Raw genomic sequence first — 27,167 nt, forward strand, 5'->3', positions numbered from 1 at the left:
ATGCTGCTCTGTACTTAGCCGTAGATGGCGTTTCATAGTTCAATGGTTGCAAGATGGCTAAGTTCGAGTATGACGAGTCGGGTGGCACTTCACTTTATTTTCTGGTTTCTTTCTATGCACTTGTCCTTTTTCCACTAACGTATTACTTGTGGCCTTCTAAGCACAAAAAGGGTGAGTAATATTTCATTGGTAAATCTTATATTGAACCGTGACAAGTAACTTTGTTCTTGAGATTGCCAATGCGCTGACGATTGCCGTATGGGATGAGAGCCCGAGAAAAGACACGTTAACTTATCGTGCAGCGACCCCGGCGTCCTAGCGTAGGCCGGATGCAAAATGGTGTGTGCCATGCCCGCCTGTACGTGTAGGCCCTAGGTCTAGATCTACGCGTTTTCAAAACCTAACTAAATCAGACTCTAGATCTTGATTGTATGAAAATTATGTATTGAATAGCAACAATTGCTGTCAATCTAGGGTGTAGATGTACATGTAACCTAGATCTACATTTATCTTTTTGTAATTAAAGGTGAGTTTTGCTCGTCCGATCCGATTGCATTGTGAACATGGTGAAAGAAAACTTGGGTGTAGAATCTTCTTCTTCTTCCTTTTTGAGTACAGACCTCTTTACAGAGTATTATCATACTATAGTGTGTCCAGGTGGACCACGTACACCGGGGTTTCCCCCTACTCTCATACAATAGTGCAGAGGGTTCTTAACGTGCAAAGGTAGTGACTCTTCTCTAGCTACACGGAGCCTCCATTTAAGGTCCTATGCGAGGGACGGAGTGTTTTCCACTTTTAACAATAACATAACCTGCGTCTATGAACAAGGGAAGGGAAGGGAAGGGGCACGTTAACACTCAACGCAAGAATCGATCATAACAAGTTGATCATGTAGCATGTTAATTAGACCGAATTTTCTGTCTCTTTCGTTCGTTATGCCTCTTATTTGGGTAGGGTCGGCTCTCTCTTTAGAGACGGAAGCCGACTATACGCATTCCTTTGCTAACACCATGGCTATTTATGGCCATATTTTTATGCCCCGAAAATCCCCCCAAATGTCATTTTACCTCGTGCATGTTACATGTATATTGTAAATTAGGCCTAGGCTATGATAAATCGGTTCCACTTACCAACTTGACTGAAATAATCTGTTTAATGGTCCCTTATTAGGAAATTATGGGTCAAAATCAAAATCCATGTCTTGCAAGATTTTCAACATGGACTTCAACAAGCGGGCATGGGGTATTCGCTGAATTCGGGGACACTCTAAGCGCAGGCTTTTTTACATTAATTGCTTTCGTCATGATAAAGAAATTCATTTATTTTTCCTTTCTTTCTCTGTTCGTCTTCATGTACAGATGATCCAGAGAAGGCCCGGAAAGCATGTCACTGTGACCCGTGCGAGTCAAAAAGGGCCCAGATTAAGGCCCCCACCACTTCCAGCACTGTCAAAAACTTTGCCAGGTAATAAGTTTCAAGTTTTGTTGTACTACAGACATTTTTTTCCATTGGTGTCACATGCAATATGAAATACCATGTGTTGAGGGCCAGAAAGGCAGTCAGTTCAAAAGAAATCGGTCAAAGCAGTCAGTCAAAGCAGTCTGTCAAAAAGAAAAGTGGATAATAATTGTAGCTCCTCAAAATTTCAAAATACCTCTACATGCAGGCTACCTCCAAAAAAATCCAGGTATCATAAAAAGGATTTTTGTTTCTCTTTTTAAAATTGTTTTAAAATAATAAAATACAAAATAGTTAGTTTTTTGCAGTAGCCACCAGCCAGTAGTGCAACAACAACAAATAACCCACACACAATAGATATCAAATTATCAATCAATTCTGGGTAAAAGATATATCTCTATTTACTTGGGCTAATTCTTTGCAAAGTCATTAGAATTAGATACCACAGTTACAATGGAAAATATTTGTCATTTTTGGGAATGCATGGCCATGGAAAGTCAAGTAAGTGAGTTTTTCAATGAGGATGGTGCTTATTTTCTTGCTATTCGCTTCATATATGTAGCTCTAGCACACTTACCGGTAGTCAATTTTACTCAGAATGTACCCTGTGATGTACATGATTGGGACTCGGGAGATGAGATTATCAACAAATATTATTCTTTCTTTCATGAAACATTGTTCCAAAACATCTAACTTGTGAATGAACCAGTTTTTAATTTGAAGAAGAAATCAAAGCTTTATCTTACTCACAAATTGAAGCATTCCTATATTGATATTTTGTCTGCATTTTAACCACTCATGTCATTGACTCTTTGAAAGGATTTATAATTTGAGTAACAGACTTTTAAAATTCAAAATTATGTCTTCTTTTCTCTATCAGGTGGACATTTTTGTTTTTGGCATGGGTCATCTTTATTCTAGTAGCGCTGAAAGCTTCCCAAGTAGAAAGAGATCATATTGAGTATGATCCTTTTGAAATTTTACAAGTAGACAGGGTAAGTGTATTTTCAAGGGGTCAGTGACACAAAGACGTAACTCCATTTTGGCCCTTTTGAGAAAAAGTGGTTTATGTGTCACTGAGCACTTTGGCCTTAAGGAGTTAAGTCTATGTTTCACTAGCCATTGACTTCAATTGGGTGTTGGATGGAGTTAAGTCTTTGTGTTTTCTGGAAAGCACACATTTTTCTGAACTATTTGATATCAGATACTCAATTTGGCAAAATATGGAGTTACGTCTTTGTGTCACTGAACCCACAATATGTACATGTAGCTTATGACACAAGATTTACAGTTAAAGATAAAGTTGAGTTCTGGTCATGCGATTGCATTGTGAAAGAAACAGTGTGGAATCGACCAGAAAAGGCTGATCATCTAGCATATAAGAATTTGTGTGTATTGCAAGGTTCATCAAAATGATAAGAAATTTGGCCAAGTCTTGATAAAGTTACAAACACTGTACACATAAATATGTATATGGGACTACACGAACATGTGGTGTAAAAATCCTACCCGGATTTTTACGATGTTACACAACATATTTAGAATATGAAGGCATTTGAAGAGCCATGCTTTTCAGGGAACATGTCTGATGTTCTTCCACACTTGCAATAGGGACTTTTAGATTGAGTGGAGGAGAACACGACGAACGCCGACTGATCATGCGTGTCAACGTACTTAACTGCCCATGTTGACTACAATTATAAGTCTTTTAGATTGCACTCGACGATATACATGCATGCAGGAAGTAACACTATTAACATCACGGACAAAGAAAGAGGACAAAATATACAGTTCCTCATTCTATCCTCTACAAAAGAACATCCCTTCACTGCTATTACGTAAAAATGTGTAGAACAGGTGAATATGCATGTGACACCTGTTCTACACATTTTTACATAATAGCAGGGAAGGGATGTTCCTTTGTCTACCTGAGGAACTGTATATTTTATGCGCACGCGGCATACATGCGCAGTGCCTTAAAATGACGTCACACGTTGCAGTCAAAGCTGTCGACGTGCAAATCTAAAAGTCCCTATTATAAGAATGATAACACTCACAAATTATTTTTCTACTCTTCCCAGAACTCAACCTTCTCTTCAACTAAATTATTTATACCCCTTGTAAATTTGATGTTTTATGTGTTTTTTGTATTCATACTAAAAAAAGAAAGGTGGACTAGTTGAGTAGGGGCATTTGTTGTATACTTTTAGATAAAAGCTTTAATATTTCATGTATAAGATGATAACAATTTAGTTGTTAACTATTTATTAGGCACAACCCATATACAAATATTAGAATATGAATCCAAAGACTTGATATATATATTTAGAAAACACTGTAAATATTGGTTCAAAATGTGGATTGGCAGTTGTGCTGGGAAAAAAAAGATGTTTATATGATATAAGTATATATTTGATATTACTTGATTTCCTAATCCTTTGTATTCAAATTCATGAGATAACCATCCTCTTAGGCTGATATATGTAGAGGAATAATCTATTCCACTCAGCCCCCTCCCCCCCCCCCCCTCTTTTCTGTTTCTTGGAACCGAATGGCTTTACATTGTTCAGTTTCTATTTTTTGTTACAATGAATTGTTTCATTGGTATAAAACAAAAATAGTGATACTAAAGTAATACATATATTCCATTTAAATCAATGTGAATATCAAATCAGTATTCTTTGTTTGCAACAAACTCAAGAACTTGTGGAAGACAGGTCTTTTAAACCTTTTTTCTTTGTTTGATCAATACAAGGGAGCGTCAGAGGCAGAGATCAAACGTCAGTATCGTAAACTCAGCAAGTTACACCATCCTGACAAAGAGGGCGGCGATGCGTCCATGTTCATGAAGATCGCTAAAGCTCATGCTGCGTAAGTCAACTACATGTACTGTAACTCCTTTTATATATGCCACACAAATAATCTCTCTGTGCCATATTGTATTTTTCAAGGAATAGATATACCAAATGATTCAAGATTATTTAATTGTTTCCAGTTCAAGATTAATAAATACCAGTAATACTAGGGCTGTCATAATGCTAAGCAAGACCAGAAAAAAAATGGGTAAATTTGCAAAGCCATTTTGTCGCACAAGGCAATCCTTCCGTCAATTTTTGCCTTTTTTTGTTCGTGCAAAATTGTTCATGTGGCAAACAGGCAACTGTGCAGAGAGGCAAAGAGAGCAAACGAAGTGTTAATTTCAGTATGCTTTATCTAAATCATTTAGAAAACACTTTAGACTTTGGAATACAATGAAATCCATCTTAGTGGCCACCTCTCTTTAGTTCTCATGTACTTTGTCTCCCTCAAGAATGAAATGTGTGCTGTAGAGCCTGTCTAGAGTAGCCTCTTGTCGATGCCCTCGCGCTGTTGGAGTCTCTAAATTCTGACGAGCGAAGCGAGTCAGAGAAACCGAGGCGCTTGCGCGGAGGGCCTCTTGACAAGTGATCTGGATTTCTTATGTTTTACTTTGTTTGGCGAATATTCCGACCCAGCAGAGTTCGGTGAAAGTCATCCAATCAGAGAGAGCTACTATGACGTAATATCTACCGCTCTGTGCGAATTCCCTCCGTGAGAGCGAGACTGGCCGCCTAGTTGTAGTCTGCAAGCACAAACCCTGGTCAGTCGTAAAAGAGAGTGCGCACTATAAGACTACCATATGCCACGTACTATAGCTGCTCCTGACCTATATTGGTACAACCAGTAGGTACCAGGAGATAGCTGGGCTAGGCTTCTCTCAAGGCACAATGATTTTTTGATAAAGTGTCAAATTAGGGTCTGTGCTTGCAGACTAGCCTAGTTGGGCAATCCCGAACACACACGTACACACACAATCGCTGCGGTCTAGACATGCATAATTCAGTAGGAAATCGGGTCTCATGAATATATAATTCAGATCACTTGTCAAGAGGCCCTCCGCGCAAGCGCCTCGGTTTCTCTGACTCGCTTCGCTCGTCAGAATTTAGAGACTCCAACAGCGCGAGGGCATTGACAAGAGGCTAGTCTAGAGTGGTCACTATCTCTGTTTTCCATTAGGTGGCCTTAGTAGACAGGTTTGACCTGATTTAGATTTCTCTTTGAGTCAGTGTATAATATATGTGGAATTTATGTCAGGAATATTTCTGAAAATCAATTTGATTAAAAAGTTGGCAAGGAGGGGTAGAAGTTCATCTGTTGAAGAAGATATGAACATTAGTAAATGGAACAATTAAACTACTTTATATATTTCAAAGTGAAACCTAACAGAGGGTACCTGCAATAATACCTCTGTTACGATATTCAGGTGAAATTTGTATGAAGGATATGGGTCAGTGAAAGATAGGAAGATGAAGAAAAATGAATTACCGGTAGATGGAAGGTAATTTTGCCCTTCAAACAACTATAATGAGCTTTGTCATTGAAGTATGAAGAAATATATGTATCTTTGAACACTATTTTGTCCGACAATTGTAACATATGAAATTATACACAAATGGAATAGTGATATATCACTGGGATAAGCCTTGGAAAATGCAATTTTGTTTTTATTTTGTTTAAATCTCTTTCAACCCTTTTGTGGTTACCGGTGTTGTTTTTATACAGGCTAACAGATGAAGAGTCGAGAAGGAACTGGGAAGAGTATGGCAGCCCTGATGGAAGACAAGGTAATGAACATCCCTAAAAGATAGTATCTTGCTCTAAGAACCTCTCTAGGCCAGACGGACGTTAACTCTGTGTCAAAGGATTTTTCATTTCATTTATTTGTAGAAAACATGTAAAACACGAACATGTGCTTTTTGATAAAATATGAATGAATTCACAGAAAACAAACATACAAACAAACAAGTAATTGACAAAAAGGGGGAAAATGATGTGAAAACTAGTACATGGATGGGGAAAAATAAAAGCAAGGTTGCTTTTCAGGATTATTGCCCAGATTATTAATTGTGTTGGAGGGGGGGGGGCGGGTCATTTAAGATATTATAGTTACTTGGCTAGGTAGAGAATTGCATATTGAACTAATTTGTTTTTTAAATTTTGTTTTAAAGCTTTATATTGTGTGATTGTGGGAGCATTCACATGATTATTGCAATAAGTGAAATTAACATTTATCATATATGTTTTTCTCATTGTATGCCATACTGTTATATTTTTACAAAACACAGTAATGTAATTTAAAACATGGTCACAAATTGGCACAATTAATGTTTTCCTTGCAAGTGAGTGATATTAATTGATATCAAACCTGTTAGTAAAACGGCAGTAGTTGTGAAAACTTGTGTAAAAATGGCATATATCTTTTAAAGCCTTAAAATATGGATATTAATATTCTTCCTTTCCTCCTCTAGCCACAACTTTTGGTATTGCTCTGCCTGCCTGGATTGTGGATCAGAATAACTCTGTATGGGTAAGTGAACTTCAGAGACTTACATGATATCGTTATTTTGGAGCCAAAATGGTGGTAACTCACATACTGTACAACTCAAAGTTATTGCCCTTCTTCCTGACTGGCTCCAAACAAATGATATGACAAGTGGCAAATGGGATATTCAATTTTGAAATTTGTGTGAAACTTTTTTTTCCAATGACAGTGGGAAGGTGCACACATGTGAGTTATGTATTAATAGGTGAATGTGGTTTGTGTCTTAATGTAAATAAGGCCAGGGATTAGTTGGCTTTCAAAATTTCCAAGTGATCAAGTTATAATCCCTTTGCTTTTGATTAGGATAATATCAAGTCTTGGCGAGGCTAAGGGAAATCCTTTAAAAAAAGATGAATACCGTTTCTTTCTTTCGCAAGACGTTACACCTTCACTGTCTTCTCATATGACAGCAAGGGCTACAGTGTACATCAATCAATTCATATTTTCATGATTCATTGTATTGCCATACTTGCCAGGTTATTTCAAGAAAAGACAAATTTTAAACAAAATATTGGAATGAAAAGGAATTGAATCATGTCAAAAGCAAGCTGTTATATGTAAAGCTGTCATGGTGGAGTGGTTTAAGCACTTGACTTGAAATTTAAAGGTCGTTGGTTCAATCCCCGACACGACACTAATGTCTTTTGGCAAGGCATTAATCTATATTTGCTACTCCATACCCAGGAGAGAAATGGGGACCCTGTAGGATGAAAAAAGCCTTTGTGTAAGTAATTGCCATATGCCCTCATGGTGACCATAGGGTAGAAATATTCCCCAGGGAGTGGAGATGGTACAAATTGTGCGCCAATGAATCTGATGACGGGTAACTATATCTGTAAAGTGCTTAGAGACTGTATTTTGTATGAAGCGCTGTATAATTCCAGATTATTATTATTATACAAAAGATTGAAACCGATTTACAAGTTTCTGATTCATCATCCAAGAGTGAGTTAGACACAGCTTCCCTAATACTTAAAATCATCTTTCCCTTCTCGCCTTGTTCTCTAGGTGTTGGCTGCATATGGATTAGCCTTCATGGTCATCTTGCCAATTGCTGTGGTGAGTATTTAACCCATCAGAGTACATCGTCAGTGAAAAAAAATGTTATAAATGAAGTCACATTTTATATGTAGGTTGCTTGATTGGTTCAACTTGGTATTTCATAAGGCTTGTTTCACATTTGATGTAAACTGCAGCGGTTTTGTAATGATGTCGTCAGATGCGAGCAATAGGTGTGACAAATGCGATTCACTGATCAGACTATTGATATAAATATTAGGATCAAATACACCATGCAATAATGTTTTATTGCTGGGATGCATGGCATTACTATAATGTTCAGTACAAAATATGTGTATGGAATGTGAAAGAGATATATGCTGATAAGAATAAAGTAAACTAATAGAAATATAAGCAGTGATTTGCTCGAATATGAAATTAAATGATTGTTATTGTTTTTCTTATCAGGGTACATGGTGGTATAGATCCATCCGCTACACTGCAGTAGAGATCCTGATAGACACCACACAGCTTTTCATGCACTTTCTCTACAAGACCCCTTGTATGAACCTCAAACGTGAGTACAATCAAATTAAAGGTTCCACTTTAATAAAGGTAAAGACCAGTATTGGAAATGCCCCCCTCTCAAAAAATGAAATGGAAGCTCTAATTACCAATCATGTGAAAGAATATGTTTTGAATAATACATGATGATATAAAGTTAACCGGGAAACCGCCTACTAATTGATATATTTGGCAAATTAGTTTATCTATTGGTATGTGAGAGATAAAAACGCATGTGTCGCGGACGTGTGCGTAGTCCCATATACATCTTTCTGTGTACAGTGCTTGTAACTTTATGAAGACTGGGCCAAATTTCTTATCATTTAGATGATTCCAGAACCTTGCAGTACATCTTTGCTAGATGATCAACCTTTTCTTACGATTTCACAACGTTTCTTTCACAATGCAATCGCATAACCATAACTGGTCTTTATCTTTAGCAGAATGTTGCATCATTAAGAAAAGATTTCTATGAAACATCCAAAATGGTTTACCTGTGTGACAGTTTCAGTGTGTATTAAAGTCTAGACATCTTCCTCAGATTTGTGCGGGCAGACTGAAGTTAGCTGCTAGTTTTCTGATCGACAAAAGATGCCCTTTTGGCTTTCACCGCGTCATAGATCTATGCCAGATCCCCCCACCCCACCCCCTGATGAAATCGTTCAGCGGTCAAGAGTGTTGCATTGGTTGGGTTGATAGGAACCCAATGGTAGAGGCTTAGAATCCCTGCCACAACACTAAATAACCTTTGGCAAGAAAACTCATCTACATTTGCCACTCTCCACCCAGGCGAAGTAAAAGGGTACCTGATGGGTAGAATTTATAGAAGGCTTGAGCACCTCATCGTACATGTAGCTCTGCTAAAGCCAGGGTAATAATTGACTTAGCAAACCACAGTGGAAATTATTGTATAGTGGCAACATCTCTGTATGAAAATGTATACAATCGTATTTTTGTTCAGCCATTAAATTGACTAGCAGACAATTTTACTAATTTGTAGAAGTCTTTCCCAGCATTATTTTACTTAGGGAGAATGTGCTGGAATATGTATTTAATGTTGATTACCTTCTGTGATGTCTTCCACGTTACAGGTGCCTTGATGATCTTATCTGGATCCTTTGAGTTTGAGAAGAGTCATAATAGTCAGGTCGTCAACAGACCAAGCGACAATGAAGAGCTCCCTCCTGTGAGTATTATATGCCAATGTTACTTTTCTCTGCCTGGGTTTGTTTTCAACACCACAAAGGAAAGTTGATAGAGCAACATATTTTAAACCTGTCTACACTAGGTTGGCCAGGAGGGATTAGATCTCTCTGCATTGTCACTGACATCACTCTCATCACTCTCATCAAATCAGCTCTCAATTAACATAATGAAAAGGGGACCATGGGGGATCAACAGTACCGCTTAGGCATTGTTGGCTATATTGAGGGCACAAGTAACTACAAGTAGTGCAGTCCCGCTTTAAAGTTTGCTTTCACAAATGAAGCCTCAAATTGGCAAATTTTAACTAATGTCAGTCATTACTGTAGGAATAAATTCAAACAGCAGGAGTTTGCAATGGAACAAAATTATAATCACCAGATTAATAGTTTTGATCTTTACAAAGAAATACCGGGTATTATTTGTGCCCTATAAAATTCATGTCTTATTTATTTCTTTTGGGTTAATTATAACACTTCCCCTTGCTATTTTCAAACTGTTAAAGGCAGATATTTGCACAATTCAAATACTGATGTGAACTTACATTAGTTCATCCAAAAAATATTTATTGATTTAATCATCTTTAATTGCGATGCATTTCTCAGCTTATTTGGTCATGCAACAAAACTGTAGACAAATTGTTACAAATATATGATTCGGAATATGCTAATATGCCAAGGGGTTGATCAAGTGGATAGTAATAAACCATGAATGATCGGATCAAAGGTAACAAATCGTCTTGATATTTTGATTGTATTAAGATTTTAAGTCGTTGGTCAGGATAATGTAAGATAATTGCCCCGACCCAACAGATTTAAATTATAGTTTATTATTCTCTTCCGCAGCTTGTGAGGGAGTTTTCAAATGACATTGGTTTGAAGAACAAGGAGCGGCCCTTCTGCTACCCGTACAGTGTGAAGGTCCGGACACTGATATACGCCCACCTTGCTCGGGCAGACCTACCCCCTAAAACCTTGGATGTCGGTGAGTATCTGCTTTGGATGATTCTAACTTACTGAACCCCCAGGTTTTTCAATCATGGTATTGCTTCTTGTGAATCTTGTTGCAGATATTGTCATCAGGGATTACAGTTTTCAGGCTCTTGTCTGATTTTAGGCCCTATCATCTTTTAGTTCCAGGCCTTTCCAAGCTTCATACTGCACAGAATGTATGGCCTGTATCTTGTGCGGGTCTCTTCTCAAGTCAATTAGGGCAATCCAACTGGTTCATTTTGTTGCAGATATTGTTCCAAGTTATTCGACTATACAATTTAAGAACCCTTTTTAGATTTTGGCAAAGAAAATCATCCCTTTCTTTGTCCAAACGTAGCTAAATTACCAAATTTAGATAATTATAACAACTTGTTTATTTGAAAGGGTGAAGCTTTATTTGGTGTATGTAATCTCACAAAGTTAATTGTTTATACTACTATATGAGTGTTTGACGTTATATATTGTAACATCTTACAATATATTTAATGTGACTTCCATCATAAACACTGGACTCAACACTTTACCTATCCCTGAACCTTAGCCTAACCTAGTATTGACTTGCAACCCATACAAAACCTAATGATTTTGATGGGATAACTCTTGAAACAAATGTTGTGAGAGCGATTGATTGATCAGCATGATACATTGTGAACCTTGTGTGATTGCTTTTTGTAGATCGTCTCTACGTTGTGAAGAAATGCCCTCAGCTCATTCAGGAGATGGTCAACACAGCAGCACAACTCATCTTCTGGCACAAAATTAACAAAGGAAATCGTGAGTTGATAATTCTTTCTTTATTATTTAAATGAGAAATCAAGGAAACCGGGCAGCATTTAAGGTAAATACAAGTTCACTGACAACCCATATTACATTTAACACTCGTTTCAATGGAACTTCTCTAAACTTGTATTTATGACAATTTTATGTAATAATACCCTGGAGTTCTTAGTCGGGAAGCGTGATCCCTGTGTGGGTCTTAAAACAAGTTCTTGAGTAGTGAATGTGTCATGGAAGGAACTCATCCATTCAAATGTTATGTTAAGGTGTGTGAAATGAACAGATATGTCAAATTGGATCACTGAAGTAAACTCTTGGATTAAACAATTGAAAAAATCCCTAAATGTAATGTGCAAAAAAGTTCTTGAGTAGTGATTGTGTCTTGGAAGTAACTCATCCGTTCAAATTCTACGTTCAGTTGGTTTAAAGGAACAGATATGTCAGATGGGGTCGGGGGGACCAAAACTGAAGTAAACTCTTGGATCAAACATTTAAAATAATCAAGTATTATCATTCTTGAAATTTGATTTTTACTTCAAAAATGTGAATTATGAATCAAAATATCAACCATGTGTAGCTATATAAGTAATAATAATAACAATTCTTTCGTTTCTTCCACTGCTGCTGTAAACACTAACCCAATCAATGATAGAAATGATTGAAATTTAAATTATATTATCACTTATTAAATGTTTCTTTCTCTTTTGTTTTCTTCCAGCTTCCAAAGAGCCAAGGCTGGAGACGATAGAACACATCATGAAGCTGAGTCCAATGGTTGTACAGTCCACATGGGATAAGTCCCCACTCATGCAGCTTCCACACTTCACAGAAGAGACACTAAGACTGTGCCAGTCAAAGAGGGTAAGCAGGGGCAAGGCTTCTTGACAGGATCCATGGCACACTTGATGATCAGAGGGGCGTTTCACAAAACTTGTCATCAGTGACAAATGACAGTTTTCGTTATAAGCTACTGAAATCCTTGCTTCTGATTGGTTATCAACAGATTTGTCAATGATTTTTGTCATTTGTCATTAAAAAAAGAGTTTCTGAAACGGGTCCTTGATCAAACATGAGGAACTCGACCTAAACGGTCTGGAGGAGAGGGGGCAGGGAGGGCAACAACGTAGGGATTGCATGGATTAGTATTACTATGATTCAATTAATACAGTATGTAACACATTTAATGATCAGATTAAACATGGAGGAAAGAGAGGAGTGAGGGGGGGGGGGAACAAGAAGGGACTGGTGGGATTAATGATATCATGAATGTAAAGGGCCTTGAAACTTCCACTTATTGCGTTATGTAAATGCGTTTTAATCAGTATTATTGAAAGAGAGACAGACAAAGAGAAAAAAAAAAGTCAGAGACACAGTCAGAGATATACACAAAGATTAGGATGAATACAAATTCACAAACCTAGAATGAAAGAAAGTGAGAGAAAAGATATGATAATAAAGCCAAAGAATTATAGGGGGGGGGGGGGGAATTCCCCCTTTTTATGGGATTGCTTGTGTGATATCTCAACTGCCTTGAAGGTCCTGTTTTCCAGGCAAAATACAATAGAAAAATGGCAAAATAAAAGGGAGGAGGTAAAAGGGGGGAAATGTGGATGCCGATGGGAATAGACATAAACATATTTATTTGTTATATAATCCTTCTTGCAATTAAGTTTGCTAAATTACTTCCTTTTTTTCTTCCAATTACAGAAAAATGTTAAAAGTATATCACAGTTCATCAAGCTGAAAGATCTTGACAAGAGGTAAGTTACATGGATCACAATTAGTTTAAACCTTAGTATACAACCCTTCTGTGCTGCCAAGTTTGTGAATGATAATAATGATTTTAAAAATAATGATTATAATAATAATAATAATGATGCTAATAATAATATTGATGATAATGATAATGCTAATAATAATAATCTGGATTTATACAACGCTTAAAGGCACACTGCCATACTTGTAGCTACTTGCTCCCTCTATATAGAAAACTTCCCGAATCGGTGCCTGTTGGTCCCCCATAATCCTCTTTTTCTTATGTTAAATGAGAGCTGAGTTAATGAGATAGCCACCTGTCACAGTAACCTTGATGGCTCTCTGTGTGGTCTAATCCCTTCTGGCCCAGTAGTGGTGACGGTCTTTAATTCAAAATGCAGTCTCCAAGTGCTTTACAAATATCATTACCCTGGTCATCAGATTCATTCGCGCACAATGTGCACCATCTCCACTCCTTGGGGAGTACTACCATATAGTCACTATTACTTACACAAAGGCCTTCCTCATCCTACCAGGTCCCCATTTCTCTCTTGGGTATGGAGTGGCAACTGTAGATCAATGTCTTGCCAAAGGAGATGATCCTGTAAGACCAAGAGTTGATCAGATGAGAGTCGGTGTGGAGTCTGCTTGGCAGTGTCGCTGTTAGGCAGTGTGATGTCTTTATTAATTGATGATATTTTTGGCTCTTGCGTACAGAGAAAGGAAGAATTTACTGAGATGTAATGTAAAGGAATAGTATTAATGATGTCTCTGTCTAAGCCAAGTGTCACGTTTAAGGATTCAGACATATTGTTTTGCTGTTTTTGCAGGTATATTCTTCGTCATCTAGATGAAAGGCAGTACCAGGATGTGCTTAACGTCTGTGCTAGTCTGCCTCTGATAGATGCAGACCTTAAATTAGAAGGTAGGAATTACTTTAACTATACAATCTATCAACTGAAATTTAAAAAATCAGTCCATTAGTGTTAAAGCCCCACTGTCCTACTTGTAGCTACTTGCTCCCTCTATATAGAAAACTTCCCCAATCAGTGCCTGTTGGTACCCCATGATCCTCTTTTTCTTATGTTAGTTGAGAGCTGAGTTAATGTGATAGCCACCTGTCAGTGACCTTGCTGTGTGGTCCAAGCCCTTCTGGCCCAGTAGTGGTGACAGTCTTTAAAGTAGCATACAGTGTAAGGGGGAAGTAAAAGATAATAGAAATATTAAGATTTCATAGATGTATTTTAAAAGAAATGGGCAATTTTAGATCATTTCTGTTTTGATAAGTGTTTTTTTTTTTAAATACTTTATTTTGTGCAGATTTACTAACTTTTAGATAGCACACTATCTCCTTTTATTCTTGACTTCATTACTTCTTACATATTGTCGTTGCCCTTTATCATATTAATGTAGCATGATGATATACATGTAGTTACCCACTTGATCAATTTTCTTTTAATTTGGAGACTGAATGAAACTATGTATGATTTGTTTCAGTTGTCGATGACGATGACAAGGCTACGATAACAGCTGGAGCCTTTGTGACTGCCACAGTGTATCTCAGGAGAGATACATTTACAGTAAGTACCACACTGATGACAATGATATTGATAATAATGATGTTAATGATAATAGTGATGATAATAATAATAGTCACATTTGTGTAAGAGCTAGATACTACATTGGAATTATAGTCCCCGATTCATCAGATTCAATTGCTAATCCACACATGCCAGTGTACATGCTCCAATCTTAGGGAGTATTCCGGCCAAGTGCCATTTTTCAGGCGCACACATGCCAATAATCCAACATCATTGAGGTTTACATCTTAATACTGGGTACCCATTTGACATCTGGGTTGAGAGTGGCAAATGTAGATTAATGTCTTGCCAAAGGTCATCAGTGTCATGATGGGACTTAAACCATGAACCATGTGATTTCTGGTGTGATGACATATCATGGTCTAGGACTGGATGAGGATGGTATACCACTTTTGCTTTTAAATATTTTGTTTTTCCTACACGCAGTTATTTTTTAAAATATTTTTTTAGGGGGGTTGTTCATGTTTACAAAAATGCTTAAAGTTTGTCTGAGGTAAGATATTGTGAGTAATGTATCTAAAATGTAGATGTATATTGAGTACCATTCCTGGAATCATATTGCAATATTCTTCACATACTGCAAATCCCCCTCCTCCCCCCCCCCCCTTATTTTTTCTCTGGTTTATGTTTAGAGACCATATCTTGTTTTTTGTTTTGTTCTTGTACAGTTACAATCAGATGGTGATATAAGCAGTAGTAACATGGCTATAGAAGCAGGCGGCGACACAGAAGATTTAAAGACAGAAGAGAAGGTGGGTACTTCTAGAGTCTTAAAGGGAGAGGGCCGTCAGTTATATACGTTTTTTATATCTATTGATGATTTTATATAGTCTATTATCCTCACATCTGTTTAAACCCTTTAAAATTCTAGATAGACAAAAAGAAGTAAGAAAGTCAGCTAACAGGATGGAGTTTAGAAGGATAAATAAAGCATTACCTATTCTTTTTTGGACAAAACCTGTACAATCAAATTTAATGAATCGTTTGAAGAGAGGCAAGGAAATGAATAATATGCGATCAGCATTTCACTGCTTTAGTATCAGTCTAGTTGAGAAGAGGACTATGCCAAAAACAGGAAAGTTCAAATGATAACTTATATGATCATGTACTGATTGTGACTTTCTTTGATATTTCTAAAGGATTCTCCATCTGTCAACAAAAATAAGCCCAAGGCGTGGGAGAAGCAGCAGAAGAAGAAGAAAGGAAAGACAGGTGGTGGTGGAGGGGGTAACAAGCCCAAACCCAAGAAGCAACAAGAGAAAGAAAAAGAAAAAGAAAAGAAGTCTGCCACGAAGCCTGCCTCTTTGACAGCTAACAGCACTCCTTCTAAGGACAGCACTAATGATGATAACCTTGATGTCATGGCTGTGAGTATCTTATCTTACAAATGACATGTGTCAAATAATTTGTAACATTGTATCATTGGATTCCGCACATCGAGATACAGGTTTACTTGGGTTTCGCTGGTCGTTAACCTGTTACATGCAATGGATTTAGATACAGGACCTGCAATTATTTTAAGTTGAGCTAAGCATGAGCTGGTTATCTTTCCACTCTAAAATTTTAATGTTATCAGGTGCTAAATGGTGCAACATAATGGCTTGTTCAGAGATGAAATCACTGCATATTTTTGTTTACTTAAAGATAAAGTCGAGTTCTGGTCATGTGATTGCATTGTGAAAGAAACGGTGTGGAATCGATAACAAAAAAGTTGATCATGTAGCATATAAGTAGTGGTGTGTACTGCATGGTTATGGAGTCATCAAAATCTATTCATTTTACACGTTAAAGAAACGCTGCAGCTTTTTTGCAGTGGTTTACTGTAGTGCTGTAGCCGAACCGCCGAACCGAACGGAAGTTCGCCGAACATGGCACTTCCGAACCGAACCGAACCGAACGCAAAGGCCTGGGTCGGATGTTCGGCAAAAAAAATGTAAACGTTTTTGCAAGCTAATAAACTTTTCATTTTGTACCTAATTTTCATGTTATGATTGCTCATATTATATTTACTTTTTTCCCATTTTCCGCCCTTGTTCACTGGCGCCATTTAAATCCCAAATCCTGACCACGCTACGTCGCGATCGCAAGCCATAAACAAGAATACATGTGTGTGATCAAAACAAGTTCAGCTCAATTTGCTCAAACCCATTGAACAAAAAAAATAATATTTTAATTGTAACCATATCGGACAAATTTTACAATATCAATAATGAAATAAATATATATTGTAGTATGGTATTTATTTATTCAGGAAAAATAGGGATTTTATATTTTTCCTATTGAAAATAAAAACTTATAAAAAACAGTTCTTGGCGAGCCTGAAAGTCTCTATTCAAGATGGCACCTTTTATGACTCTTAACATTAGACAACAACCGTCTCGGAAAATCTTTTAAAAATATCATTTATCGACAAATTGAAAACATGATTCTTTTAAAATTGAAAATAAAACACGATTCAAGACGGAAATACGAATGTAAGTAGTATTTTTCTTCACAAATAATTACGTTTAGAGCAGTTTTTTAATGTGAAATTGGTGCTGGTCGGAAGCAGTGTGCAGAAGTCCTCCGTGCCGGTCGGGCCCGGCAGGGCGGGCGGCCTGCCCAGTACCGACCGCCGTGGCTATAACGCTGCTTGCTATTAAATTACCGAACCCCGAACCGAACCAAGTTCGGGTGAAAAATTGCCGAACTCTGCCGAACCGAACCGAACACGAACATAGCGTCTGACTTACAGCACTAGTTTACTGCATCATATCTTAACAAGCCTTAAGTATTATGTTTGTTGGGAATTCTTCTAAATCATAAATCACAAATTTTACCCAAAATCGTTAATGAGGTTTGCTTGACTTTGCACTAAGATTTATATATCAAGTGAATTTCGCATTTTCAGATAACAGATGAATATAAGACACACATTTTTTTCGTCCCTAGACATTTTGTTGAAATATGAACTTGTAGTTTAAACTTGTCGATGCAGCCATGCTGTAGACTAGTCTGTTCTGTTTCTTTCCATGCTTCCGAATGACCTTTGACATGTTTATGTTCTCATCCTCTTTGTGTGCAGGTTGATCAGGACGATGATAACGGGAGTGGACTGGACAGCGACGACGAGGCCAGCCAAAAGTCTGCAAGGTAATTTTTGTTATCAAACCAAACTCATTTTATCAAATGCATACATGCCAACTGTTCAGATTAAAGAGGAACATTCCTCTTTTTGGGAGAAGATAATTATCATTTGAATGCAGGTGTTCCTCTTCCTGTACAAATTTGTCTGTAGTATTGAATAGGAGAGTTAGGATTGTTCCTCTTTTTTTTTAAAATAGCATAATTTGTACAGATTTCTGATTTTCAAATGTTGGCATGTATGCAAATGAATGAGATATCTGATGACAGAATGTTGTGTTCTGATCCATTTGCTGTATGATGTACCTGTATGTTGGTATTTTTTTTCTCCTTCTGGTTCTCTTCTACTACAGTAATGATTTACTTTTGTAGTATTAGGACCGATGCCCTAAGAAAGTATGAAGTTTAATTCAGCAATATTTTATTAATAGCTAATGTACAGTATTGTTTAAAAGGGCAACTGGAAAGAAACATGTGAAATATGGTCTCACGTTGTTCTCGTAAGGAGAGATACATTTACGAGATCACTTTGTATTCTATGCATGATTTTGGATGAATCGTAGTGTAAATATCTACAAGGAATACTAGATAACAAACATACACTCCCCTACACTAGACCCTTCCACCCCAATTAGACCTGCCAACCAGTACGATTTAGTCGTATTTTGTACGATTTTTAGAAGCAAATACGACAGTACAATTTTCCTCAATAAAATACAATTTTCAACACAAAAAAAAAAAAAAAAAAAAAAAAAAAAATTGAAAATATATTTTTTAGTATGTGTGTGTGTGCCATTTTCTATGGCAAAATGCCCATTCTGTCCTGTAAAGTATCCTACAAGCATCTCACATCGGCAATTGGGGGATGTTCATTGGTTCATTGAACACAAGAGTCATGACAAAATCATGCATATTCAACCAATGATCCATACAAAATTTCTTCCCGTATGTAGAAACTGTAAGAGGCGTTGATCTGCGTAACAGTCCGTGTTTATTTTTAAGAATACAACTTTTGTCAGTAATATACAACTTTTGGGATTAAAGAATACAATTTTTGAACTCCAGACTTTGGCAGGTCTGCCCAATGGCTCCTAGTACATTAATCTTAGCGCTTCACTTTGAGACGGCGTATTGACTATAGCATATACACTCAGTACTCATAGGTTTTACATGTGTGAATTGCAGGTTACCATTGTTGACATTCCAGGATGGTATCTAAATGATTTCCTACCTCTCATTTGTCTAATATTTCACTTGAGGAAAATATTTACAGCAGCTTAGTAGCTCCCTATTTATAAAACATTTTGACGGAAAGCTTTGAGGCTTCTTACTGAAACTGTACATGACCGTTAAGTGATGCTCCCATGTACCAAGGTAATGATAGAATGCTTTTTTGTTTTTCAAAGTTAAAAGTAAATTTGTCTCTCTCTTTACTGTTCCAGTGATGAAGAAGTAATAGAGGATGCAGGAGAGGATGAGGAGGAGTGGGATGAACTCCAGTCTACTCTGACTAGGAAGGAGAAGGTCCTGGAAGGCATTAGTAAAGAATCTCATGAAGTTCACTCACCTTACTACCCAGAGGTATATATCCCCCTCCCTGCCCCCTCCCCTAATGACATTTCAACCTAGAGACTCCCAAATTATCCCATTCCCCTCGGTTTCATCCAGGGACAGCTTGGTTCCTTTTGAGAGTTTGATTACACAGTATGTACTTGGAAGGCGCTGTAGCTATTGACTTACTTGAAACAAGACTTTCCTGATGTACATTATAAATAATTCTCGCCCCCCCCCCTCCCTCTCTGTGATATTGAACCCTTTTCTTCACAAATATCTTTTACACTAAAGAAGAAACTAGAGTACTTATGAAATTTACTCCCCATCCTTTTTGGATGATGTAAATCCCCCATAATATTTTTGACCTGTACACACTTGGAGAATTTGAACCTTGTAGGTTTTCATGCTATTTCTACTAATGACAATTTAGTCTACCCAGGGAAGCCTCATCAGCTTCAATGCTCATCTTTGTGAGGGCCATGCAATTATTATCACCCCAGCAATTGCCAGGTACCTATTTACACCTGGGTGGAGAATGGCAAATGTGGATTAATGTCTTGCCACAGGACTTAAGTACCGGGCTGGGATACGAAACTAGAACCCTTAGATTGAGAGTCGAGTGGGTGAACCACTAAACGTTATGCCATGACACCTCCACATTCTCTCAATGAAGGAAGAAACCTGACAGAAGTTATTTTGACTTTCATGTACAGTAAAACCTGTCTATAAAGACAACCCAATGGAGATGAGAAAGGTGGTCTTTATGTACAGGTTCCTTTAGTACAGGTTTCAATGATAAACCATTTACAAGGAAAACAAATAATGTGGTCTTTCTATACAGGTGGTCACAAAGGGCAGGTTTGACTGTATTTTTCTTTGTTCTGTCTCCTTATCATCCATCAGGTGAAGCATGAGTGGTGGTGGGTCTACATAGCTGATAGGAAATCACACAAGCTGGTCACATCACCAACCATGGTCTATGATCTCAAGAATAAGAAAGAGGTAAAAACATCTGATCTCTCTGTCTTTGTATTTTTTTCAATCTCTCTCATCCCTCTATAATTTGTCTCTTTTCCTCGCATTATGCACTCTTTCTGATTTTCTTACTTTCCTATTGATCTTTCTTTCTGTCATTCTTTGTCTCTCCTGCTCACTTATTCTTTCTCTCTCTCTCTCTCTCTCCCTCTTTTATCCCTCTTTTAGTCTCTTGTGATCAATTGCTTGTGTGTTCTTGCTTAACAGTATTTTGTAGTTGATTTTCTTTGATAGCCAGAAGGTCATTAACAAATATAGTTGACAACTAAACTATTTGTACCCTTGGAAATTTGATGTTTTTAGAGTTTTTTGTTCTGCTTTCAGCAGATGCTTTGCCATGAGTGGAGGGCTGTTTTTTGGTTTTGTTTAGCCTTTGATACATCCCTAGCTAATAACCTGATTGATTTTGTCTCGCCTTCCATAGGTTCAACTCCAGTTCCGAGCCCCATCCAAGGGTAACTACCAGTTCTCTCTCTGCGTTCGTTCAGACTCCTATCTGGACTTGGATCTTATCAAATCAATCAAGGTAGGTCCCTGAGGAGTGTAGTATGTGCGCATATCATCTTCATTGTACCTTTAAAACCACTTCAGCATCATAAATATCATCACCATCATCATCTTCCTTATGTTTAGCATCATTAACTTCATCACAATCACAGCCATCACCGTCATTACCATCTTCATCATCATTAATATCATCAGTACCATCATCACAATCAACACCGTCATCAATATAATCATTAACTCCATTACAAACATTGTCGTCACCATCATTGGCATCAGTAGCATGGTTACCACAACTATTAAACATCAAGATCATTACTACCACCAACATCATCATCAATAAAAATCACTTCCACCACCATCGTTGGTGTGATTGCCATCTTCATTTTCATCATCATGATCTATCTGTCTGTTGAAAGAATGGAGTGACACAAATAATGAATCAGCACTGTCTTGCCATGCCTGAAGAACCTTTTCTTTCACTTGCGTACCATAAGGAGGACATCAAGCAAGCAATCATGTAAAGAGTAGTGTCAACAATATATATCAAATATTTGTATTTCTTTGTAAACTGAATTCGATTCTTCATGCAGCTATGTTTTGAATATATTTACTCTTCATATGCCACTCAACTAATGTCCCTGTCCCACAATATGGGCCTATATATCATGGGAAAGATATACAAAGAGCTACAAGATTATTTTAATGTTTCCGGCGCAATATAAAACAATGCTAGTGATAAAAGGGTTGGCATCAAGGCAACGTCATGGCTCAAAGGTAGAGCTGTGGTCTCGTAAAAGAAGGGCCCTGGGTTCAAAACCAAGTTGATGCGCTAGTGCCCTTATGGTAAAGCATTAATCCTCATTACCACGTCCCTGTCGGTCCCCTGGTTGCTTCCTTAAAAGCATACACTTCCTTTCTTAGCAGTCAGGTTAAACAAACCATCAAGATAATCAAGACTGGAAACGGGTAATTTTGCAAAGCTATTATGTTGCACTAAGCTAACCGCCCGTCGATTGGTGCCTGTTATTTTGCGCAAAATTGTACATGTGGCAAACAAGCGACAGTGCAGAGAGGCAAAGAAAGTAACCAACGTGTTAAAGTCCCACTGTACTACTTATAGCTACTTGCTCCCTCTATACAGAAAACAGTGCCTAAGCGGTGCCCATTGGTCCCCCATGCTTCTCTTTTTCTTAACCCTTACTGTACTGGGGGGGGGGCCTGGGAGGCCCCCCCCTCGACATTTTCGGAGATCGCGCCGCAACCGCTTGGAATTTTGAATTGTCGTTTCATGACTTTTTTCCCTTAAGTCTTGCGCACATTTTGATACCATTTTCGTCAAAATCGGACATACCTGTAAGGTGTTACATAACAATTAGTATGCGCATGTCATCAAAAAAGTGCTATAATTGCATATATTCATGTACAAGCAGAAATGTGAAGATATGAATTGATATCAAATTGCTTTTATATGTTTCTCAGGGTAACTTGATGTATTCCAGAACAAAAGAATACATAAGAAATAAAACAATAGATATAATAAGAAATAAAAAACAATAAAATACATAAGAAAATAAATATTTGAAAATCGCATCAAATTTGCATAAATTATCATTATTAATTACATCAAATAACTATTTTGTATTAGAAAAGAAGTTTCGTATGAATAATGAGTTTCAACATTCAAAAAGTGGAGTCTGACAATTTTTTTAATGATTCTAGTTCCCTAAATATAGTTCCAGATTTGATATTCATGAATGCGTAATTTGCGTATTCATAATTTATGCAAATTAACCTATGCATTTTCAAATATCATAAAAATAATGAAACCTCATGAATTTGAGATGAAGGAAACATTTATTCAATACATTTTCAAGATTCTTCACAAGTCTACGGACAAATATGTAGAGTTTTCTGTGAAATGCATAAAATTAGCATTTTGAATAATTAATTAGGCTATAACGACAAAAATTTGCATAATAGGAAAAAACTAATTGTACCATCTTGTTCCTTACGTAAATATCTACAAATATGCAAATTTTCGTGTTCATCGGACATCCGACGGCCAAGATCATAGGGGGGGGCCTCCGAGGCCCCCCCCCCCCAGTCAGAGGGTGATCAAAATAGCCCAGTACAGTAAGTTAATTGAGAGCTGAGGTGGTGAGATAGCCACCTGTCAGTGACCACGCTGGGTGGTCTTATCCCTCCTGGCCAAACTAGAACAGATGGGCTTTAAATGAACTATTTCCCCATCACTCGCTTACCACTAGGTTGACGTGAAGGAAGCAAAGAAGGTGGAGGAGCACCATCCGCAGTGGGACATCTCTGACGATGAGAAAGAGGACGATGCAGAGGACAGCGCTGTCTCTGATTACACCACTGATGATGAAGAGAGTGACGATGAATAGATTCAAGGAGATCCTCGTGCAAGGCGCTGGCTGCAGACTAGAGATGGGCATTATCAGGCGAGAGACATCACCTTCTTCTCAGTCAGTTGGAGATTGTTTGGACAGGCCTGTTCACACTGTGAACTCCTTTTCCTTGGGCATGTAGTGACCCGGCATATGTGAACAAGCCTTCAAAAGCATATTTAACTTTTGAAAAATATGTGTCGAAAAATCAATCTAATAGGAAGCATTATTGTTTGGATAGTTTTTTATGATTACTTTTGTCAATATTAGTACCATGGCACCCATACAAATTTTGTTGAAAGTCACAGTCTATATTTTCCCTTGTCCCAGTATTAAATTGGGGTCACAATTTCAGGGATAATTGTTCATATAGTCTTTGCCAAATTACATGTAAAGATCATAATCTCATGTCCATTTCAAAACATCAAATGGTATGTTTTAACAAAGATGAAAAAGTGTGGATGAGTCAAGTAAGGAAATTACATAATTTCAATATATAGCAGAACAAAAATTAAATGTTGCTGCCTTTTTTAACCTATGGGAGGCCAATGTCAATCGAATCTTGTGTACATGTACTATTATAAATTCAAACATCATTCTGTTTTGGGGAGAATTTCTGCTTTGAGAGGTTTCGCTGTAAAGTGTGTCCCAGTAAACATGAAACCAGACTTCATGGCAGAAATTTTCCATCTTAATGAATAATTTCCTTGATGAGATATACATGTCTGAAAAGCTTTGCTTCTTTTCTTTCATTTGATGTACAACTTATTATTTATAACTCATGCATGATTGAATTAAAACTATGGAAAGTGGTGCTGCCAAAATTTCATTGGCACACACAAAATGCAGCTTTGAGTGAGTTTTGCTAGTAGTAAACCTAATTAATTTGAAAAAAAGAAAAATATTACATACAGTTTATAACTTTCTGTTGCTTTCTGCTTGTGGTAATGAGACGGGGGCTACAGTATTACAAGAGTTTCCAGATGTGTAGTAAGCATGCAATCGCTTGTAAAGACTCACCCGGAACTCATAAGGCATAAATTATATTACAAATTTGGTGCATCTAAAAGTGTAATCCAACAAAAATGTCAGTGTCTGGATAATTAGGGTATATGGTACCCTTTTACCTGTATACATGTTTATACTTTCTCTGTCTATGCAGTACAATTTTGATTTTCAGTTAATTTTTTCAGTTTTCCCTTTTGCATTCCGAGTTCCTATGTGGCAACTGCATTTTTTGCAAAACCCCCTTTGAAGGCCTGTTATTAGGAATAGGATGATTGTTTGAAATTAATTTCTAGGAAAGGTACTATCAAATTCAAGCATCTTGAAATGGACCCTGCACAGACAAAATATGAAGCGAAATTTCTCAAAAAGAATGAAACAAAATGTTGTTTTCATGAAGCTTTCCAATATGCATTTGTTAAAAGTAGGGTAGATTTGTGGCCTATTTAATGTCATTTTTTTAAGTTTGTGGATTGAATAATACCTTGTTAGATCGGTAATCTGAAAGGAATACAGTGTTTATTCTCAAATTGGATGGGTGCATGGGATTTATGTTACCTGATGTTCATTTTCTCTCTTTTGTAATAGCAAGTTATTTGTTTTATAACTTACATTCATTATATTATCTCTTAGTCTATATTGATTTTTTTCAATTATTTATAAGTGAACATTATCAAATCTATGTCTTAACAGTAAAATAATTTATTGATAGATAGTGTTGATGAAATGATATTTCATTCATGATTTTGCTAAATGTGATGTTTCTTCCAAGAATTTTCTACTCCCTAACTCCAATATATCAAGAATTAGATAAAGTTGATGTATTTAATATTGAATTAAAAAATTTAATGAAGTGTAGATAACGTGATAGAATTTATTCCCTTTCCCCATCCCTAAAACACAAAAAAGGGTGATTTTTTTTTTCTTCATGTAGAGATATGTCTTTATTTGTTTGCCTGATATAGTTAACATGTTCATATGTGTTCATATACATGTAAGTGCATTATTATGTATGTCTTTTTTCTTTTAATTATGTTTTTTGTGAAATGAAATTCTCTTATCCTTTTAAGACTATTATGTTGGCATTGCCTACTCTAAAGATTTCTAAGGGCTCATGCTTATATGTATCCTGTGCTTCACTGTGGAGAAGTTATACAAATACATTGTACATAGTACATTCTGCTATTCATGGAAGAAAGTTTATTTCTATTTGTGTTTACTTATACAATTTTTAGTTTTTTATGTATTAGGGCATGTCTCATCACATTACCAGGGTAGATTATCCAACACATGCATCATAAAGTGAATTACTCTTTGTTGCAGTAACCAGTTAATGCTGATGTTTTTGCCCCTGTTTCAGATGTCTTAATGTTTAACAAACTACATTGTTTAAAAATCATTCCTTCAAATTGTCGGTCAATTTCAAGTTGTAGTGGGTATAAGTACATGATATGATGTATATGATACAATTTTAGTATTTATGTTTGGTCTGTTTACACACCGAGCTCCAGCCAAAATGCGCTCTTATGTTGAGAAGTTATTGCACATTTAGTAACGAGCCCCACCACATTCTTGTCTACCCACTTTTATTTTATTTTGTTGTCGTAGCTTGCTCTTGTTTTTTAGGTTTTTTTAGGGGGTTTGAGGGGTAAATGAAAAGTGCGAGATGGAATATGGAAATTGAGCATAATATTCTTTTTTTGTTTTATTTATGTATATGTTTAAACATTGCTGAACAAACAGCATGCAACAGACAAAATATGCATTATCAATTGAGATCTGAAGTCCTAATAACTTTGACTACTCTTACTACACATTTTCTTTTCCTTTTCAGGTTTTTAAAGTGGCATTTAATCGTACATGTACATCTTCTATGATATTGTTGGTCATTGTATTTGTACATTACATTATCAACTGCCTAATCTCTCTCTCTGATTAAATGTTATGAATGCATCGATCTATCTTGACTGAAATGTGATGTTTTATTCTTTGATGTACCCTGTGGACTTCTGTGGTATATTGTTGAAGGCTCTTTTACGAGAGGTCCAAGGTTCAATCCTCCCATGGGCTTACGTCCTTGGGCAAGGTGCTCTACACACGCTTGTCTCTCTTGACCCAAGTGTAAAACAAGGGTACCTGGCAATCACTGCAGGAAGACCAGTATTGATACAGGTTAATAAGACCAAATAATGATGGTGATTGCGGTGAGGTGTTGGTGGTGATGGTGATGATGATTATAAGGTGAAGGATCGTGGTGGTTGTGGTGGTAACGATGATGGGTGATGATGAATTGAGGAGGAGGAGGAGCATGATCATGATGGTGAACATGATGATGGTAGGGGTGGTGGTGGTGATGGATGATAGTGGTAATGATGATTATGAGGTGAAGGATTATGGTGATAGTGATGATGATACGATATTAAGGAGGAGAATCATAATGGTGACGATAGTGGTGATGATGATGATGGGGTAGTGGTGGTGATTGTGATAATACCTGCAAGGATTATGAAATGATAAAATGATCATGCATAGTAATCAAGACCTTTTTCCTTTTTTTCTTCAAAAAGGGGCATTTTTCCGCGTTCATCAAAGTTAATGATTTGCAATAACAGATTTTGAATAGACAGGGGTAATAGACACCTTCTAGAGATGAAAAGATATGAAAATATGCCGTTTTGCAAATTCATAAAATTTTGGCCAAAATGTTTATCAAAAAGTGTCATTTTTCACATTTCATGAAATAATCTGCAATTTTATTTTTTGATCAAAGGGTCATTCACAA

The 27,167-nt window shown here is 36.9% G+C and overlaps 1 protein-coding gene across 1 annotated transcript; it reads left to right on the top strand.

Moving 5' to 3' along the window:
* The first annotated feature begins 23 nt into the window (after window positions 1-23).
* LOC588860 (translocation protein SEC63 homolog) lies at window positions 24-26,344 on the top strand. The gene is made up of 22 exons (XM_030994940.1): window positions 24-171; window positions 1,362-1,467; window positions 2,342-2,456; window positions 4,217-4,332; window positions 6,043-6,104; window positions 6,789-6,847; window positions 7,871-7,921; window positions 8,330-8,438; window positions 9,517-9,611; window positions 10,474-10,612; window positions 11,296-11,394; window positions 12,116-12,258; window positions 13,105-13,157; window positions 13,983-14,077; window positions 14,650-14,732; window positions 15,422-15,505; window positions 15,893-16,120; window positions 17,818-17,885; window positions 19,319-19,457; window positions 20,334-20,432; window positions 20,890-20,991; window positions 23,240-26,344. The coding sequence occupies exons 1-22, from the start codon at window positions 54-56 to the stop codon at window positions 23,375-23,377; spliced, it is 2,301 nt and encodes a 766-aa protein (XP_030850800.1). The 5' UTR covers window positions 24-53; the 3' UTR covers window positions 23,378-26,344.
* Window positions 26,345-27,167: the final 823 nt, after the last annotated feature.

The sequence above is a fragment of the Strongylocentrotus purpuratus genome, unplaced genomic scaffold (assembly GCF_000002235.5).
Source record: "Strongylocentrotus purpuratus isolate Spur 01 unplaced genomic scaffold, Spur_5.0 spur5_scaffold_21, whole genome shotgun sequence".
Taxonomy (NCBI): Eukaryota; Metazoa; Echinodermata; class Echinoidea; order Camarodonta; family Strongylocentrotidae; genus Strongylocentrotus; species Strongylocentrotus purpuratus.